The sequence below is a fragment of the Elgaria multicarinata genome, chromosome 1 (genome assembly GCF_023053635.1).
Source record: "Elgaria multicarinata webbii isolate HBS135686 ecotype San Diego chromosome 1, rElgMul1.1.pri, whole genome shotgun sequence".
Lineage (NCBI taxonomy): Eukaryota > Metazoa > Chordata > Lepidosauria > Squamata > Anguidae > Elgaria > Elgaria multicarinata.
Window position 1 is genome coordinate 49,126,096 of NC_086171.1, and position 21,139 is coordinate 49,147,234.

Here is a 21,139-nt window from a genome sequence, read left to right on the forward strand (position 1 = left end):
AGGCAGATATCAAAAAAAGTAAAAGTGGTGGCTAATTAATGTTCATAGGCTGTGTTTTAAAATTCCATATAGCAATAAGAGGATTATTAGCAATATGAAGCTAAGTTTGTCCTATTAGAAGAAGCTATCATTCATTTTATTGTGTTTTGACAAGAGTCATTCAACTGTTGATATGACAATGTTGCTATTGATGCCAACCACAACATGAAGTATTAGCCATAGTGCTAGGCACTGGTTTCATGAACAAAAGGACTGACATACCACAAATTGATGCTGCCTGGATTACAACCCTGGTGTGTGTCCAAAGATCAAATAATGCCTTCTGCCCATTTTTTATATGACTCCATACAATTTCCCCAGGGCAGCTACTAACTTAGATACTTCCTGGCAATATAATTATGGAGGAATATGAAATGCATCGCTACAATGTATGGAACTGCAGTGGTGTAATTAGTTTCACCCACAGAAATCTTTTAGGGGATCCACAGTCACTGAAAACTTAGAATCTATAAGGGTGAAGAAAAGGGCCTTCAGTATTGTCATCAAATACTGTAATAAGACACCACACCACCTCCGGTAAGTCAGCTTATGACTCCGGTAAGTCACCCATATGTGTGATCCACAGAGACCAGGAAGAAGAAAGGCAGGTCGCTTTCCTGTAACTGTCATTCTTAAAGTGGTCTTCTGTGCATTCACACAACCCTCACTCCACCCCATCCCACTTTGGTGTCAATGTCAATACTAATGTTGGTACTGAAGTGAGATATTTCTCTCAGGTCCAAGACCACACTAGGCAATTTCAAGGAACTGGGGCAAGAACCCACCAGGACACACGCAGGGTGGTGGTGGTGGGTTCCTGCCAAAATGTTCCTCAGCTATAGAAGTTTTTCAAATTGAGGCTCTATACAGGTGCAGAGCCATATGTAAATGCACAGGTGACCACTCAAAGAACTACAGTTACAGATAAGCAACCTGTCTTTCTCTATTGTAAAATATGTATCCCTTGAGAATGTGCTTCCAAGGAAAACCCACAGCCACCAATCTGATGAGTTTTTGTTGACAAAGGAAGGCTTTTTGGTTTTGGTAGAGGAAAGCTTTTTCTATGAGCTGAGTACCTGTTGGTACTGCTGCTATTTCCTTTTAATTATTAAAGTTCTTAGCTCACATGCCCACACCACTCACGTTGTTTATATATCCCAACTTGACCTTATCCCTGGCCACCAAAAGCCAATTTGAAAAAGAAAAGAAAAAAGGCTTGTACCTCACTTGGAAGACACTTTGACTTGGGAATCTGAAGGGAATTCTCAAGGTGGGATTTATTGAACCTATCAGGTTAGGGTGGTGCTCTAGCTCAGTGATAGAGCACTTGCTTTCCATGCAGAAAGTCCCTGGTTCAATCACCTGCATCTCCAAGACAGTGGGCTAGATGGACTAATGGGCTGTTTCCTATATTCCTAATCCTAAAACAATGAGATTTTGAACTACTTTAAGCACTTACATCTCCAGGGAATTGCTTATAGCAGCTTTCATAGGACAGCCAATTGTCTCATCTGGTCCTGATTGGCTAGCATTTCATGCACCTCCTTTAGTGAACAAGGTTTATTTAAAGACTCAGTACAAACAGAGATGTTTGAGATAGGAAGATCTAATTGAGAAAAAGATGGGTTTCTGAATTTACTCTTCATGAAATGAGTGTTTATTCTATGAGCTTAACCTCTTCTGGCACCTCAGCATTTTAAATACGGGAATCTTAGGAGAGAGTCGAAGCAAGCAATTAGATTAACTATTTTGTACTGAGCCTGAATCAACTCCCAGGGATGGGAGGGGGGGAGATGAAATGCAAAATGGGAATCTAAAATCGTTACTGAAATATTGCAGCCTCTATTGGATCAAATATTGTCAGTTCAAAGTGATTCGAAAATGTGGCTTTGAAATATCACTATGGGCTTAAACCATAAATATTCCCCTCCTTTTTTTTCTACCCCTCCCTCATTCTGACCTGAGAAAATACTCAGGAAGGGGAAAATAAAAAATGGTGTGTTAATGAAAGCGCTCAAACTCCACTGATAAATCAGTAATGGGAGGAGGAGGGGGAGGAAGCATTTTAGTATTGCCCGTTCACAATTTATAGCAAACACAACTAAGCGTAGCACATAGGCTTCATGAGTAGGATTCCTGGCTGATTCCCTTGTTGCAAGAAACTGGATACTTTATCAAGGAAATCGGTCTGTCGAGAGGAAGAGCCATTTAGCCCTGATTGGTGCATGAAACATGACATACGCCTGCCCTTAAATCATTTATATTTTACTTTTTTATGATGCGGTGGTGAATTACCTCTTTCTGCATTTGTAATTAGAGGATGTAACAGATGGCCTGGGCCTATTTCAGGGTGATAAATCCATTCAAATAACCCACAGGGAAGCTGCTGCGGACAAACGATTCTTCGTCCACTGCATTGTTCGAGATTTGTGCTCCTTGAGATCTTGTAGAAAGGATAGATGATTCTAAAAATAGCCTCGTATAGAGAGCATAGTGTTTCCGGCCCTCTGAAGGCTTTTGTTCAGTTATTTGTAATAGTATTAGCTGTGTCCCCATCCCACCCCCACCCGTTTGTTACAGTTTGCAGGAAGCTTGGTATAATATTTTTATATAGTGATCTGGTTTGTATGGTCAGCACAGCTTGAAAGAGCAACAGTGACTTCAAGCTGTAATGATTGTGCAAACCTTGGCAGTGTGACTCTTGCCAGACTGAATAAAACATTGGTGGGAAATCATTTTATTTATTGGAAACATACTGCTGATCACGTGGATTTCTTCTGCCTTTGATGGAGTTTGTAATTTGGTTCACAGGTTTGGGGATCAGGTTCTGGATATGATTGCTGGTGGCTGCTAAGATGGTGTTAGGCAGGGAGTGGAAGATTCTACCTATATACCAGCAATCAAAGGACAATTTGATGGCCGTTTAAAGGGCAGGGTGGCTCTTTTCAGCAGTGTAATTGATGGATAAGTGAGCACTATTATAGAGTGAATGAACAGTGTGATTTTTATTTCTTTGGACAAGATAACAAAGAAATAAAAGAAATAACATTTAACTCAATAAATGAATTATTTGTACTCCTTTGGAAATTACTATTATTATTTTTTGGAGATTTCTCTGTGCTGTAATCAGGCATTATAGGCGGTGCGTGTGTGTGTCAAAGCATATACACACACACACACACACCTGGAACAATGGCATATATTGAGACAAATGGATGAAATGTATTATGGTTTTAATTGTTGTGAACCATCCAAAGAGCTTGGCTACTGGGCGGTATAGAAATGTAATAAATAAATATGAATAGAGTGATGTGCCTGGGAGGTATAAACATAAACACAAGAAAGGCCCCTGAGCTTCCATACATATATATTTAGGCTCTCAGGCGATTGCCTATATAGCTTAGGCTTTGTATTCTCTGTGCTTACCAAAACAAAAAACAAAAAGAAAATTACAATTATGCACCAAGATATTCAAAATTCTGCCCCAAGGGGTGTGTGCGAATAACCTGAACTGCATAAAATTAGCAAATTACCCTAGGTTCATAACGAGCACAAATGATTAGCCAAAGCAGAAATGACTAGTCAAAGCAAATTAACTTTAGCTAGTCATGGGGAGCAGCAAAGAACAGTGCCGGGTCCGGATAACCATTCCCTGCCCATTGGAAAGCCTGCTCAGCCACCTGTTTCTCCTACCTCTCTTTTGAGATTTGGTCAGGCATTGCTCACATATATTCATTCTGCCTTCACAAATGTAAGGAGCTGAAACTTAGCTTTTTAAAAAAGAAAAAAGTTGTGACTCTTAGGGTATATTGAAATCTATGCATACATGGTGTGATTACACAATACGCACGGGCCTGCCCAGAGTGGCTTTATTTGGACAACAAACCATCTTACCTGTTTGGAGGGTGGCTGGCATTTCGTGTACCTCTGCCAGTGGACAGAATGTCTCAGCATGAAACAGGAAATATGTGAGCAATGGGATGGCTACCAGCCAATTTACTGGAGGCTTCAGCCAGTGCTCTGTGCTTCTGGACTACTTCACTCTTAACACCTGCTTCCTGCCACGTTCTAATCCAGCTCCTGGCCTTGCTTGGCTGCTGCCACTCATTTCTTTGGACTCCGACCATCTGGCATAAAGCCAGATTGCATCTGCCACTCACAAATCTCATTCTCTTCTTTATGCTGCAGCAACAGGTCTGGGCTGCATCCGCCGCCAATTTATTTTCTTGTACTTAAATTGGTATCCTGCCCTGTCTGAAAACTGGTGCAAAAATGCAGAAAGAAAAAGAAAGAAACCAGTCTTGTGAATATAATTTTAGTGTGCTTATCACAAACATTTTTACGAGTGGATTCTTACAGATCAGATAAGAATTGTAAAAATGGGCTGGCAATACATTTTTGTGGCTCTCCCAGGCAAGACAACAATAGAGTTTCCTCCTCCAAATCCAAGAAACCTTTCCACTGCCCAGCAAAATCATGCCACTTATTCAAAAGGATCTCAAATGCTAGAAAAGCAGCAGAAAAGGATAGATTATGGATCTCACTGAGGACTCCACTCAGTGATGCATCCCTTCAAACATCGCTGGGTCCACCAGACCTGCACAAACTTGCCAGTTGCTGGCGCAACTAGGAAGAGGAAATAATAATTACACGAAAATCAGAAAGAATGTAGAGTCAAAATATAATATACTTCCGAACCATTGTTCAGAAGCCGCTGAAAGCAAAGTTTGTAAAGGGTGATGCCTGTTTCTGCATGACTCACCTGCCTGGTTGAATGATATGGCTCAGCATCTGCTGACATAAATGCGTGTGATGACTGGTCTGCCCTTCAAACCTGCCAACTAGGCTGTGCCAAGGTATGGTTCAGTCAGAAAAAAGGTATTGCCACAAGGAGAAGACTCTTGCCATCTTCCGCCCACTCTTTCAAACACCCACCCACACACATGCTGTTATTCCTGCTGCCGCCACCTAGAAGTAAGAATCTTGGAAAATTCAGTATTTTCTCTCCCTCTCTCTTCTCTAAGTTCAACCCTTAATGATAGCTAAGAAGATGAGGTACTTCTCGTGACAAGTTATCCTTCTCTGGATTCAGGTTGCATCACTGAAAGGTCTTCCAAGACAATTAGTTTATAGCACTATAAATGTAGTTATTGTTCACTAATTACACAACAACTAGACACTTTCCCCGCTGCAAGATAACACTTCCTTTGTCATGTCCTATAATATGAACCTCAAGCCTGCCAAAGATGCTCTGCTAAAGCCCAGGCAGCCATGGGAGCTAGAAGTGCGGCTTTTTTCCTGCTTTTTTGCCATCATGAATAATGCAAATATGGCTCATACATAGCAAAAAACAGCTTTCTCCGAGGAAGCATCCCTTGACTGGCAGCCATGTTGTTATTATTATTAGCATTGGATTTTTTTTGTTTTACAAAAAGTATAATTTTAATGGCGTTTTATTTATTTGTTACATTTTACTGTTTTAAATTTTATGTTCACTGTTCCAGAATGTTTCAGATATAGAGCAGTATACAAATTTTGTAAATAAATAGTGAATCCCTGCTCCGAAATTTGCATGTGGTGCAGCCCCACCCCCTCCCTTGCAGGCACTGATTGGCCACCTCCGTCCCCTTCCTCCTTCCCTCTGGCAGCAACAGCCTGACTGCATGACACCACAGTGATTGTGCCATAGCACACTAACTGCACAACACCACACTGGCCAAGCAGGGCTGTCCGTCATTAAGCTGGCAAAGGGGCTGCCCTGCCTGTTTGGCACAGAGGAAATTAATTACTATTTAAGGTTGAGTTTTGAACTTTTTTGAAGTTTCAAAATTTTCTGCACATCTACACTGCTCAAACTTCAGTTTAAAAGAAAAATGAGCAAAATCGGTCCAGTAGTTCTTAAGTAATTAGACTTACACTACTGTGTTCTTATATAAGATTCCTTCTTTTGCTGTAGTAAGATTTGCAAATGGGTAGGACAGAGAATACTGTTTGGTTATCTCACCCATTACCTACCAAGGGAAGTTCCCCTAGTCTTCTGGTTTTAGCTGTCACATTCGTTAAATCTTTTTTCTTTTTTTTAAAGAAAGAATTGGGAACGCATCTGAAGACTGCAGATGTACTGGGTGTTGTTGTATGTTTGCAGTGAAATTAACTGCTGCTTTTAGAATCTGTTGCTGTTATTCTTATGCTTTTAAACGTGATTACATGACTTTCAAATATGTCAGATTATAATCAAACAAGCAGACCCTGATAGATGATACCGTTATTGTGTAACATTAAGTACACATCAGACTCAATATTTAGTTTTTGAAAATACTTGTTAAAATGGCAATGTTTGTGCTGGCTGGCTTCAGACTGCCAACTTGTGCGCTCATGGTCCGTTTGGGTTTCACGTTTTGTTGAATCAATGTCTCTCTTCGGTAACTGTTGGAAGCAGCATGTAGATTCACTCCACTCTACATACTATAAAATCATTACACCCATAATTAACAGCATGCTCCCTCTGAGTGCTGAAGCGATCAGATTTAATCATTAATTAAACTTAGTGCTGGACCTCTTTCACTGCATAGTTTTCATGAACTTTGACTCAAGATTAGACAGCAATTGATGAGTCTAATAATTTGATCTCCTGAGTGCCCTCAACTTCCACTGAACTTAGCACCTATTCTTACCGTGCAAGTGATTTATGTCAAGTGACGCAGTAGCATTTTTTAAAAAAGTAAATTAAATCGTTTCATGAAAAGATGTAGACTTGGTCAGGACAATAGCTATCTTCATAATTCACTTTTCATATAAAATATGATTATTGTTAGCCTCTATTTTTTTAAAGTATTAACATTGATTCCCATTATACTTAGCAATGCTTATTGACTGTCTGCTGAGAAATGCGGTTTGACAAAATTGATACTATATATTCAGTTAAGCCTTGACACTCTGGTTGTAGAACCACAGAATAGTTCTGTCTGCTATGATGCACCTGCCATCTATTTGGTGAACAAAGTCATTAAGCTCCTGACTTGATTACAAAACCGATGTCTGAAATATAGAAAGCCTTGGAAAACCCATCTTGGTGATTTTTCTTTCTCTTCAAAGTGGAGGATTTTGTGGGATGATGAGGCCATGATTCCTTGATAGCACTGCTTTGGAGTGTATGCAGTGCCAGTTGTACTTAGAGTAGACCCATTGAAATGAATGAGTCTTAAATGAGGTCAACGTTGATACAGCCCCCTGGAACTCTTGCATGCAAAAGGTTCCATTGAACCCTGGGGACACCTAATCAAGAAGGGATCCATGATTAGTTAGTATGTTTTTTAGGAAGTTTTAACAATGTATGTTGTTGTTTATTCGTTCAGTCGCTTCTGACCCTTCGTGACTTCATGGACCAGCCCACGCCAGAGCTTTCTGTTGGCCTCGAGTCCGTCACCTCCAGAATATCATCCATCCATCTTGCCCTTGGTCGGCCCCTCTTCTTTTTGCCTTCCACTTCCCCTAGCATCAGCCTCTTCTCCAGGGTATCCTGTCTTCTCATTATGTGGCCAAAGTACTTCAGTTTTAATCAATATTTTATGTATTTTATACTTATTGTTATTCTTCGCCTCGATCAGGATGGAGAGGTGGGTAAGAATTATTATTATTATTATTATTATTATTATTATTATTATTATTATTATTATTATTATTATTATTATTATTATTATTCAGGACCTCCGGCCCATTTAGCCCTTCAAAGCTACTCCTTTGATAAAGGCATTTCCTCCTGCAGGTTTCTGCGATCTACCCTTGTCCCAGCTACTGTTATCGTGGACGAGGGTGGGAAGGGAACTGGATCTAGATTCCGGGGGAGTCTTTTCACCACAGCTGCCCTTGGGAACTGCTACACAGTGGGTAGAGGGGACCTCGTTGAATGGGATGCGCTGTGGTGCGGGTGGGGAAATCAGGCAGAGAGGCACCTCCTGTGAGCGGAGCCCTTCTGTCAAGGAAAGGCACGCCTTGGATCCAACCCACCGACAGTTGTTGTATCTCGCCCCCCCCCCCCCGGCGAGGCGAACAGCAGCTTCGGGAGGGGGCACTTTGGAGGAGGGGGGATCGGGTTGTCCTCCAGAGGGGACAGCAGAGCACGCTCAACAGCCGAACGAACCAAGAATGCGTTTCTGTTTTCCAATTGTTTTTTAGCGTGCGTACCCTCGCCTCGCCTTCCCATTCTCCAGTGCTCAAGGCGCTGTGTAATATATTATGAGCCCACAGCAGATTCGGAGGAAGACATGCCCCGCTTTTCTCCACAGATTCGTGAACGTCTGAATTAGGCTGGGGGGGGGGGCGGCGGCGGCGAGGAGGAGGAGGAGGCGGGGGGGGCAACGGCCTCGGATACGTCGCGCGAACAGGGAGAGGCCGCTGCGGAGAGATTGGCCTTGTTGATCTCTGCCCGCGGCGGAGCTGTGAAAAGCACCCTGGAGCTTCTTTTATGGCTCGACGGACTCTGAGAACGAGAGATAACGCCGAGCGAGGAGGGCGGGAGAGGCCGAGGGCGGAGCGGCGAGCGGGCGGGTCTCGCGTGGCAATTGCTCGCCGCCTCAGGGCCTAACGGAAGCCGCGGCGCTTCTGCCCCTCTGAGTCGACCCGTGATGGCTGCTCGGCTGCTCCGAAGACTCCCCGCTTTGCAGATGCTCCCGCGAGCTGCGCAGGCCGCCGCCCGCAGCGGCGCTTGGGTTGGCTCCCGAGCAGCTCACACCGACGACACCGGTAGTTGCAAGGAACGAGTCGGGCCGGGTCGGGCCGAGCCAGAGCGGGGTGGAAAGAAGCCAGCTGGGAGGGTGTGCAGGGCGGCGGGACGGTTTTCTCTCTGCGGGCCCACTCCGGTGTCCGATAATAATAATAATAATAATAATAATAATAATAATAATAATAATAATAATAATAATAATAATAATGATGATGATGATGAAATTTCTAAATCAGTAAAAGACACGTAACTGGGCAAAGCCCATCATGTTCATCTAGAAAAACCGACACAAAAGAGTGCTATGATGATGATATTGTTGTTATTATCATTGCTATTATTAAAAACAACACACTACTCCGGTATATTAATGAGGAAGGAGATCTGACGCAAAGGAAAAAAAGATGCGCTCGAGTTGAGGAGAAGGATGCACCATTTTTGCAGGTGCAATGAGCCATTTCTCACCCCTGGTGCAAAAGTGGAACTTGGCAACATTCCCTCTTTGCTTAAATGGCCCCCTTTGCATCTCTGTTCATTACAGATGGGCTGAAAGTAGATCTCCAGATGTTTGGTACTTCAACTCCCAGCATTCCTGGCTATTATGTTGGCAGGGCTTTCTGGGAGTTGGAAGCCCAAAACATCTGGAGATCTACCTTCTGACCACACCTGCTGTAGAGTTCCCCAGAAGATGATGTTTGGCTGGCTGTTCTTGTAACAAATCTTTCTGGTGGTGACACTAGCGTTGTGGCATGCTCTCCCCAGGAAGCCTGGCATGGCCTCCACGGCACAGTGTAATTGTATGCTGGTAAACCCACTGTGATCAAAATGTGCTCAGTGGTTATTTATACCAAGGTAAGTATGTATAGAATTGCACCTGGAGAAGCCAGGGATTGAACATGGCACCTTCTGCATACAAAGTATATGCTCTACCAAGGAGCTATAGGTTTGAGCAGATTGATGGGCCACTAGAAGAGGGAAGAGCGGTTGGTATGTCAGTCTGAAATAATGTTCATTCCAGAGTTTTTTCTTTCCTGTAACTGTATGCAATGCCTTTTTACTGTACTCAAGGCCCCAGTAAACATCTCCTACCTGAAAATGCGGCTTTGACCATTTCCTAGTAAATTCTATTGCTTTAAAGTGAAGCACATCTTCCAGCAGCTGTTCTGAACACATCATCTTTTGGCATTCTGTCAGCTATTATCGGAGGCCTCCGTGTGCTGCCTTCTCTTTACTCTGGCAGTAATTACTGTTTTCCTTCTGGTACAGTCTGGCATATATGGACACCTGTTCTACATACAGTATGATGGCTCATACCTGTCGGTTGTGTTTCAGCACATTTCAGATGTGCTTCTCATTCTCCCACCTTCGCAGATAAAGATGTGGGCTCTTTGACAAGATACGATGAATCGAATGTTACCATTGACTGGCAAAAGAAATTAACTCCTGAGCAGTTTTATGTCACCAGGGAAAAAGGTACTGAACTGGTAAGCCAAGAGATGCAATCATTTCTAAGGAGATGTCTATTCCATATAGACAAATAATCTGTAATCACTCATTTCCTAGCAAACAGGAAGCATTGTTATTAGAGCCAAGTAAGGACCAAATCAAACATTACTATTTTCCCCAACACAGTTTTGTTTTCAGTTATTTGAGTATTGAATTATCTTGCCTCCCACAGATTTAAAATGTCATAAATCAATTGAAGTTGACTTTAGAGTAGTCTTTCCCAACATGGGGGTCCTCAGATGATATTGGACTACAAGTCTCATAATCTCTGTTCATTGGGTGTGTTGCCTGGGGATGATGGGAGTTAGTCCAACAACATGTGTGGGGCAGATAGGGAAAGGCTGCCATACCAGGGATGGACAGAAAGTAGATCTCAAGTTGTTTTGGACTTCAACTCCCATTGAAATCCTGACCATTGGCCATGCTGGCAGAGGTTCCTGCAAGTTTGAAGCCCAAAACATCTGGAGACTTACCTTCTGCCCACCCCTGTTCTATTGTAACTAGGATCAAGAGACCTTGAAGTCATCACTTAATTCAACTTTCCCCAATGTGGTGCCCTCCAGATGTTTTCAATTTCAACTTTCTTCAGCCCCAGCCACCATGGCCAATGATCAGGAATCCTGGGAGTTGTGGTCCAAAATGACTGAAAGGCATCAAGTTGGGGAAGGTTGATCTAGAAATACTCATCAAGGAGGTAGAGTCCTAGATAATTCCTAGGGTGTAAAGAAAATGTAGGGGTTGGTATTCCGTATAGCAGGGGTGCAGATCCTATTTCAGCCCAAGAGCCAAATTCCATTTTAGAGAAACTCTTGGAGGCTTCATTCCAGTGGTGGGTGGGACCAAAGGCAAAGGGGGGGTGATGGCAAAATACCAGCATATTTTATCTTAAAGCTGCTACTGCTAGTAACGAAACCTTAGGAGAAGCACTTCAACCTTTTAGAATGGAGGGGAAAGTTGGGAAACCACAGAACAATTGTTGGTTGGGGAGAGTGTGGGGCTAGGAGAAGGGGCGTGGCCATTTGGGGAATCCCAGAGGGCCAGATTGGCACCCCAGGAAGGCCAAATTTGACCCCTGGGCTTGAGGTTCTGCACCCCAACTATATAGCCTCCCCATACTTACACAGCTTGGGACCACAATACCTGATGGAACACCTCTTAGTTTAACATCTAAGGTCCTCCTCCGGGTGCCTACTCTGATGGAAGCTCGGAGGATGGCAAGAAGGGAGAGGGCTTTTTCAGTGGTCCCCCCCCCCCCAATTATGGAACAATCTCCCCAATGAGGCTTGCCTGGCACCAACATCGTTATCCTTTTGGTGCCAGATCAAGACTTTTCTCCCAGGGATTTAAAAACGTATGTTGAGCTTTCTAAATGACCGCAGATCAATATCCGTTTAAATGGATATTGTCTTTGTATATTATCTGTTTTATGTTTTTATGGTTTTTAAGTTTTGTATATCTGTTTTCTTAAATGTTCAATGTTTTAATCTTTGTAAACCGCCCAGAGAACTTCAGCTATGGGGCGGTATATAAATGTTGTTGTTGTTGATGATGATAATAATAATAATAATAATAATAATAATAATAATAATAATAATATAAGATAGCTCAGCTGCAGACAAAAGCTCAATTTAGTCTAGCATTTTGTGGCTAACGGGGACCATCCGGATGCGTCTTGGGAGTTTATAAGCAACGAATGAAGGCAACAACAACATCTGTTATGTAGGGATGAATGTCTCAGGTTACATAATAATTATAATATATATTTATTTCATACCCACCTCCCTCTGAGTTGAGGTGGGGAACAACATTAAATACATATAGTGATTCTGGCTAACAGCCGTTGATAGACCTTGCCTAAGCATCCCCTTTAAAGCCATCTAAACTCTTGCCATCTCCACATCTGGCTATACTGTCTGGGGATGATGGAAGTTGTAATCCAACACATCTGGAAAATACCAGGTTGGAGAAAGCTGCTGTATAAGAAATACTTCTTTTTGTCCAACCATAACCCAACACCAATCATAGGCTTTTGTCTATATAAATAAGAGCAACATATGTGTGAGAATAACAGCATACCTGAAACTGTAGTTTTCTGCTTCTTGATTCAGATGCTCCCCACGTCCTCAGGAGGGTTTCAAGTGGGAGTGAGGTACCCCAGAATGACAGAGGGGCACTGTTGTGTAGCAAGCATGATACTGTTGTGTAGCAAGCATGACGTGTTGCTGTGGAAGATCTAATGTGCAAACCTCACTCAGAATTGGCTTTGCAAGCTAACTTTGAAAATGGAGATGGCTTTTGAGTTAGAATGTTAACATGCATGTTTCAAGCCTTTTAGTGGAATCCACCTGACCAACACAGAGCCCGGGATGTACCACTGCATATGCTGCAATGCCCTGCTGTTCAGGTAGGAGTCTTAATTGAAATCTACTTATGTTTTCATTCATCGTATTTGTATCCCTCCCTCTCTCTGAGGCGCTCAGGCACACCAGCGCATGACGTTTGCCCCATTTTATCCCTGCCACAATCCTGTGAGATAGGTGAAGCTGAAAGAGAATAAGACAGCTCTGCTGCAGACTAAAGCTGCACTCCTGTATCTGGTCATGCTAGGCAGGGCTTCTGCAGCTTTAACTATTGCGATGAAAAGGGCATTTCACCAGGTGCTGCAGGCCTACCAATGACACCTGCTGATATTCCCTTTTCTATATAACTGTTAAAGTTACAGGAGCCCTGTCCTCCTTTTCATATGGTCACCCTAGTGTTGGGGCTCAGACTCCATCTCTGCCTTATATTCAGACTTTTGGGAAGGTTACTTATCCTTTGCCATGGCTCCCATGGTAGCCATTGTTTGTGGTACTCAAAATAGTTTTTGAAATTGTCAGATGTGCCCATTGCCCAAAATGGCTGCACTTATACCTATGATCTAGAACTTCAGCTACTGCAGGATTATTTTCTTTTGACTATGGTGAGCAGCAGAAAATGCAATCAGCCATTATCTCCTATCTACCTGTGTGTTACTGGGTCTGATCAAAGGTGCTGGTTATTACCTGCACATGCAACCCTTTGCGAATAAAATTAAGGCCCAGATTCAGAATATTTGAAAGAAGGGCCCCCTTCCTCCCCAGTAAAACTTGCACAATCCAACTAAATAATGGTTTTACTACTGCATGTAATGCAGAACAAAGAGCAGCCCATTGAAACATCGTTATCTCTGCATATGCAATGTTTCTACAGTAAACGTAGTTCACTGCTCTATACTACGAAACACTCAATGAAGATTAGGAATACATAGAACTTAAGCCTCAGTTTTTACAGATAGCAAATTATAAAATTTTAATGGAACGTCAAAACTCAGTCCAGTCATAAAATTACAGTCAAGGGTCATACTTCTTTAAATTATCTCAAATGCACTCAGGACAGCTAAAATAGAGATGAAAGAAAATAACATGTGTTGGAGGTATGGTGTATTAAGGACTAATCTAATGCACATGTTTGGAGAATGTCCATTTATCCATAAACGTTCTGCTGAACTACTTCAAAGGGGCAATAGAATTTTGAACAACAGTATTTTGGTGGCTACTAAAATATTTCTAGCAGAAAATCTAAGCAGTGTACCTATAAATAAACCACACAGGGCCAATTGTGGTGGAGAGCTATTTTAATAGGGCAGAAAATTGGCAAGGGGTTTCAACAGTAAGTAAACATAGACTTGATGTACAAGATACCGTGAACTAGACATTAAACATCTGTTTGAAAATGAAACTGCAATCAATGTAGTGGGGCAGGGAGGCAACGTACTTCTGTTGATCCTGATCCAGTAATAAGAACATAAGAAGAGCCCTGCTGGATCAGAGCGAGGATCCATCTAGTCCAGCACTCTGTTCACATAGTGGCCAATCAGCTGTCGACCAGGGACCATCAAAGGAGGACACAGTGCAAGAGCACCCTCCCACTCATGTTCCACAGCAATGGGTACACACAGGTTTACTGACTCAGATACTGGAGGCAGCATGTAGCCATCAGGGCTAGTAGCCATAGGGTGACCATATGAAAAGGAGGACAGGGCTCCTGTATCGTTAACAGTTGTAAAGAACAGGGAATTTCAGCAGGTGTCATTTGTATATATGGAGAACCTGGTGAAATTTCCTCTCCATCACAACAGTTAAAGCTGCAGGAGCTATACTAGAGTGACCAGATTTAAAAGAGGGCAGGGCACCTGCAGCTTGACCTGTTGTGATGAAGAGGTAATTTCACCAGGCTCTCCATATATACAAATGACACCTGCTGAAATTTCCTTTTCAGTACAACTGTTAAAGATACAGGAGCCCTGTCCTCCTTTTCATATGGTCACCTTACCATTGGTAGCCTTCCCCTCCAGGAATTTATCCAACCCTCTTTTAAAGCCATCATGTGATAGTGTAGATCCTTATTTCAATTTTATTTGTTGCTTTTGTACACTACCCAGTAGGTGTTTTTTTTTAATGAAGGGTGCTATATAAATATTTATAGTAATTTATAGTAATAATAATTGTCAGTGCTTTCAGCTGCCACTAGGTGCCACTAAAGAGCAATGATTCTGCAATGCTGCAAAAACAACAACCCACCGTTGTGTAAGACAGTAAAACAAACTATATTCTTCCATTTTGCTTTCAACAGCAATAAGTGAAGCAACGGTGATAAATTGACTCACTCCATAATAAAAACCCAGTCAACATTATTGCCAGGAGCCAAGTAATATACCCATTGATGGGCATCCTAATCTACAAACCAGATGAGCCATAGTAATTGTATTTAACTGGTTTCATTGAATTCTAAATAATCCTTGCTGATTCAATTGAATTTTCTTCCATATACATGTTAGAGTTGTATTGATATGGAGAAATATTTACTCTCTGAAGGTCTCCTGTCATAATAAGGGTTCCATGAGGAGGTTTAAACTGCACAGGATGGATGCTTGGAGACCTGCAATCAATCCAGCTTTTGGTGGGGAGGTGATGGTGGGAAGAGAAATGTAAAGTTAATATATAGAAACACTTCATTAATGTTCAGCTTTGCTGTTTTTAATAGCTCAGAAGCAAAGTATGATTCCGGCACAGGGTGGCCGTCCTTTACGGAAGCCTATGGGACACATGGAACAGATGAAAGCAATACTAATATCTTAAGACGGCCTGATAATTCATTAGGAACAAGGGGCACAGAAGTCATTTGCAAACAGGTATACTTGCCTTGAAGGAAATATAGAAGGTACTCAAATACAAGTGTTGCATTCTTTCTAGCTACCATTGCTTTATACCCTAATTTTTGATTGCAACCACATGAAACCATCTATAGGAGGGTGACTCTATGGAAAGGAGGGCTCCTGTATCTGTAACAGTTTCATAGAAAAGGGAATTTCGGCAGGTGTCATTTGTATGCACGCAGCACCTGGTGAAATTCCCTCTTTGTCACAACATTTAAAGCTACAGGGGCCCTGCCCTCTTTTGTATCTGGTCACTCAGGGCAGGGCTCCTGCAGCTTTAACTGTTGTGATGGAGGGAATTTCACCAGGTGCTGCATACATTCAAATGACACCTGCTGAAATTCCCTTTTCTGTGCAACTGCTATACAGGAGCTCTGTCCTCCTCTCCATATGGTCACCCTAATCTATAGATTCTTCCATGTGTCGTGAAATTAGTCCCAGGTGAACTTAGTGTAGGAACGCCTGGGCCCAGTCTTCTGCTGTGAAAAAAAGAATAAAAAATAAAGGCTGTAGTCCAATACACACTGACATGGAAGTAAATCCCTTTGAACGCAATAGGATTTATGTCAGAGCAGGTATGCCTAGGACAGCACTGCACTCCTATTCACATTTTTGTGGGAGTAAATCCCATTGAATACAGTGTGACTTCCATAGGGTCAGACTGCAGCCATGAGGCAGTCAGTCATACGTTGAGTGGAAGGGGGAAGATGGCATTGCAAAAATTGATGTGAGGTTTAACGATGTGCCCCTTGCATGCTTATGTGCCTGGAATCAGCACTGGAAGACCCAGTGGATTTTCTGACTTTCAGATGTGGTCAGTTTAACAGTGGGCCTCTGATAAAGGTGAGATCATTCTTTCCTCTTCCATTTCATTCATGTTATTAAACCATCCAAAGTGGTGTCCTCAGTGAGAAGGCTTTTTGACTCCGGAAACTATCTTATTACAACTAAGGTATCTTTTCACAGAAAGTTTATCCAGGAGAAGTCACACCTTATTTCTGGGGTATTTGGATGCATGCAAACGTGGAAGCCTAGAATGGGTGAGGTTTGGATGTTGGTACTAAACACAGAAGGCATCGCTTATATATGGCAGTTGCAAACTTAATTGGCCCCTTTGGCTATGAAATCAGTATGTATAATTTATGTAGACATGCTTCCGTTTTCAAATTTAGCATCGCAATCCGGTCTGTTCTTCTCTTGCAGTGCGATGCCCATCTGGGCCATGTGTTCAGCGACGGTCCCAAGCCATCTGGGCAGAGGTTCTGCATCAACAGTGTTTCGTTAACATTTAAACCGAGCTGAAGCCAGTGTGGCTTGCATCTTTGTGCCCTGTGTGTTGATGGTGCTTTAATGCTTGGGTCTCTTTTGCTACAGACAGCTACCAGGAATTGGATGCCTGTGGCTAATGTGTCTATTCTATGTACATAGAGTGAAGATGATTACTTCATATACATGTGGCCAATGCCAATCCATTGATGTGAGATGTGCTGTACTTAGAATATTGTTAGAATATTTTCCTTTCATGTAGCCAGCCTGGTCTGGATCCCTGTGTGCATTCTTCCTATACATGCAGAGCTCTTTCACATGAAGATTGGGACATTAAATTCAGCACAGACTGTAGATCTAGGCATAAAAAGGAATGTATGCTTGTCACCCAAAGGTGTTTTTTTTTAGTTGACTCCTTTCCTAGTTGCCAGTAGGTGCAGTAATCAATTGCATGCAAATGAATGTTCAAATTTCCTAAACTTGAATAAAAGTGCCCTTTGTATGCATCTTAAATACGACAAATTTTAAAATAATTTTTAAAATGACCACTCGCTGTTAGAGAGAAAGGCCACTTTTTGTGGTTCATTAGCAACGCAGACCCATAAAGATGTCAAAAATGAACAGGTTTCAATCCCAAAGCCCCAATTCAGCTACCATTGCGGGCAATGAGTCAAGTGTAAAAACTGGTGGTTCAAAGAGCATTTCTACACGAGGCTTTAATTGGTCACTCATGGAAGTTTGTGGTTCCTTTACATGACATCATCAACCACCAGGTGTCTACCATGCTTTTTGAGTTTTATCCTGCTTTTGAAAAGATCGGAGATAAGCCAATACAAATGGTAATGTGAGATATCGTCAATGTGTATTGAGAGTGTTGCAGTATAATACAGCCACTACTAGATGGCACTGTATAATGAAAAGTATAGAACATTGCTGAGGAAGAAAGTTTTCAATTCAAATCATGTATCTGCCATGTAAAGGTGAACATTGTAGTCCTGCAAAGACACCAGAAGCTGGAAGCTACATTAAGGATGTGGGATTTTGGCCTTGTGTGGTAAAACCCAAAATGTAGTTGCATATCCCCATCTGCATAATGAGCTGGTTCAGTAAAGCTTAGATGAGCATCATGATGCAGATGGGAGATACAAATGCAGATGCATATCAACAACATGCACCTATTTCTCCTGCTGGATTTGGACACAACTGTTTTATACAAAAATTTGTCTAAAAGTTAGATTCACATAGATTGCAGTAGAGCTTTGTCACCTTTAGTTACACGAGCATTTTATGATTAGAAAGAAATCCGTAGACCCACAATCCAATACAAAGCTATGGAGAGCACAATTTGGATTTTCTAGTTTAAGCATCAAAATGTAGCACAACGCACCTGTAGCACCTCAGCAATAATAAAAGGGCTGCCTTTTATTGCTGAGGGGGGGCACTTTTAATTAATCCCAAGTTCAAATCCTTGCTCAGCCATGAAGCGCTCTGTGTGACCATCAGATATTTACCTGATCTAAGTCATAAATAAGGTGGTCGTAGGGATAAAAGTTGAGAAGAAGGCAACTTTGGAATGCTCTCTGCTACTTTCATAAATTGTAATAAAAATGCTCCTTGGAAAAAAAAACAAATAAAAAAATCTCAGAGCCCAGAAATGCTTTCTTACTCTGTGTCCTCAATTCAAACTTCCATCAATACACATGTACACACCTGACACAGAAGTATCAGGACCTTTGGCAGAGGCGTGTGCATGGTGGGAGATGCACTCTGCTAGATCATAGTGGAGATATATTGTGGCTATGCTCAGGGTGTTACCTGGAGCTCCCAGTGTGATTGGGTAGTTCTATTGGAATGGTGTTGCCTAGATGTAGTGATGGGTGCTTCATGGGCACTTGGGCTATCTTGGAGTAGTTTAAGCTGTGCCTCTGCCTATATTCAATCGGTGTGTTTGTAAATAAAATATTACAGAACACCGTAATTGGCTAGTAACTTCTTCCAACCCTTTTGGCATTGGTGTTCTTCAAATACATGTGTGTAAAAATTAGGAAGACTGTGTGAACTGCAACCCAAAATAATCACAAGTGAAAATAATTTACCAATGAATATAGGAGAGTGAAGTTTCTCCTAAAAAAAAACCACATAAAAGAAAGCTATTTGCGTTTAATATTTTTTAAAAACCTGCATCTTTCAGTGGCTTAAACATGGGACGTTGCAATCCTTAAAACAGCTTTTTCTGTCTACCACAGAGGTCTTCAAGCTCTCACGGGCATATCTGGAATTTTGAGAAATTCATAGACACCCTCACAAAATGGCTGCCATGGTGGGCCTTATTTATTTATTTAGAATATTTATATACCACTCCCCATTGAAAAATTTCAGAGCAGTGTACAAGATAAAATGAAAATAAAAACAGAATAAAACACTTAAAACAAATTTTAAAAGAAGCAAATACAGTGACTCAAGGCTGGATATTAAGGAAAAGCTTCCAGGAATAAAGATGTTTTCAGGCGGCACCAAAAGGGGTACAAAGTTGGAGCCTGCCTGACCTCCAGTGGCAGGGAGTTCCACAGGAGGGGAGCCACCACGCCTTGCCCATTTATAAAATGGCTGCCATGGCAAGCATGGCCCAGCACAATACATTAATTTCCCCAGAGAAGTAACTTGCTGAAGAACATAAGTAAAAGCTCCAAAACCACTCTTCCAGGAACTCAAAGATGATGTTGGAGGGTGGTGCTTCATTTTGCAGCAAGACAGCCTCACAATTTAAAATAAAATAAAAATCAGAAGAGGTAATAGACACCCCAGATCTACCATAAATTGGAAAGGAAACTGCCATGGTCCATTGAATCAACCGTAGCCCTTGTAACCAATAGCTTCCGGGCATTCTTCTGCCTTGGATAATCAATCTTTTTCTATATTAGCAGCTATCTGTAATGCAACTCTAGTGTATGTTACTAAATCTTAGTCTCAGTTGCCCACCTGTAAAATGGTAATAACATTGACACACCTTGGAGCAGTGTCGAAAACCACTTAGCACATCAAACGTGCTGTAGAAAGTATTAACCATAATTAAAAAGGGACTGGCACAGTAGGCGCTTGAGCACAAATTTGGCATGGATTCCATCCTGTTCACAATCCCTCAGATCAGGTCCTAATGCCTCCTTCACTTAAAGGCAGTCCCCATGTGTTCCTTTGCCAACAACCCCTGCAAACAATTGGACTTTAGGGGGGTGCAGATTAAAGCTACACAGCAGGTGGCAATCTTAATTGCGATCAACATATCTGCATCTCATATTTAGTCATCTGATCTTGTCTACAGCAGGCTCTCAAGCCTGATTATCTTCTGCGCTATTAGTCACAGGTTCAAAGGAGATGTAGGCGCAAAGTCCTCGATTTGCATGCTACATGCAGCAGAGAACCAAAAGGCGGCCTCAGCCTGGGTGATTTGGGAGATGCGGGCAAAGAGGATGGTTTTGTGCAGGTGCCGTGTTCCAAATTGGAAAGAGCCTAAGCACCAGGTGAACTATCTACCGGGATTCCTAAGTAAGTACCCTTTTCAGTCTATTCAGAGGAAAGCCATCATTGTACGGTTTGGTATTCATTGCTTGACCTAGCCAACTGGTACCGCCAAGCAGAGAGAAGTGGCTGAAGGGAAGGATAATGCCAGCCCAGGGTGGCATATCCTCCATTGGATCTGGGATCGTGCCAGAAAGCAGCAAGCAAGCGACTGAAGGGGCAACGCAGGAAATGGAATACATTCAACTATGTGTGCATGTCCCTTGCCTTTTCATCAAGAGGAATAATGAAAACTCTTTTCAGAGTCCAGTTAAAATGACAGAATTAATCACATCTTATTTCCAGGACCTTATACATTAAAAGCAATCACCCCACCCCCACCCCCATGGGACCACAGCATGAGAGATAGATGTTATTTCTCCCACTCAATATTTTTAAAAACCCAAAGAGGAGAAGGGGTGGGGAGAGAAAAGAATGGACACATCTCACCATTTCTTGAGATACTTCACATATGTTTTTTTTTTCCTGGGGGCAATTCAAGGTGCTGGTTTGAACCCAGATGGCTTGAGATTAGGGGGTACCTGAAAGTTCAGCTACGCTCATAAAAAGTTGCCAGTCTGTTAAGATTTCAATAGGAGGTAGGGGTGTGCACGGACCCCCTGCTCCACCCCGCGGGCCAATCCAAAAATGTAGGATCGGCCTGCTCCGCACTGCGCCGCTCCACCCATGCTCCGCTCCTCTTCGCCGCAGAGCTCCGGCTCCGAATCGGAGCTCCGTAGTGGAGGGGAGTGGCACCAGGTAAGGCCGGGAGAGGAGGGCGGGGGGGGTTACCGGGCCCTGCCGCCGTCGCCACCCAT

General features: G+C 42.4%; 1 protein-coding gene across 2 annotated transcripts; it reads left to right on the forward strand.

Moving 5' to 3' along the window:
• The first annotated feature begins 8,579 nt into the window (after positions 1-8,579).
• MSRB2 (methionine sulfoxide reductase B2) lies at positions 8,580-18,421 on the forward strand. Of its 2 annotated transcripts, none has more exons than XM_063127566.1 (5): positions 8,580-8,781; positions 10,130-10,242; positions 12,592-12,668; positions 15,329-15,505; positions 16,704-16,760. In XM_063127566.1, the coding sequence occupies exons 1-4, from the start codon at positions 8,664-8,666 to the stop codon at positions 15,489-15,491; spliced, it is 471 nt and encodes a 156-aa protein (XP_062983636.1). In that variant the 5' UTR covers positions 8,580-8,663; the 3' UTR covers positions 15,492-15,505; positions 16,704-16,760. The 2 variants fall into 2 exon arrangements, with proteins under 2 accessions (XP_062983636.1, XP_062983627.1); XM_063127557.1 differs by having other exon boundaries at positions 8,583-8,781; positions 15,329-15,476; positions 16,704-18,421.
• Positions 18,422-21,139: the final 2,718 nt, after the last annotated feature.

Excerpts from the sequence above, each read along its gene's own strand:
- MSRB2 (XM_063127557.1), top strand. The coding sequence starts at position 8,664 with ATGGCTGCTCGGCTGCTCCGAAGACTCCCCGCTTTGCAGATGCTCCCG. Across the intron at positions 10,243-12,591 it reads GGGAAAAAGGTACTGAACTG|CCTTTTAGTGGAATCCACCT; the intron begins GTAAGCCAAGAG and ends GCATGTTTCAAG. Across the intron at positions 12,669-15,328 it reads TGCAATGCCCTGCTGTTCAG|CTCAGAAGCAAAGTATGATT; the intron begins GTAGGAGTCTTA and ends TGTTTTTAATAG.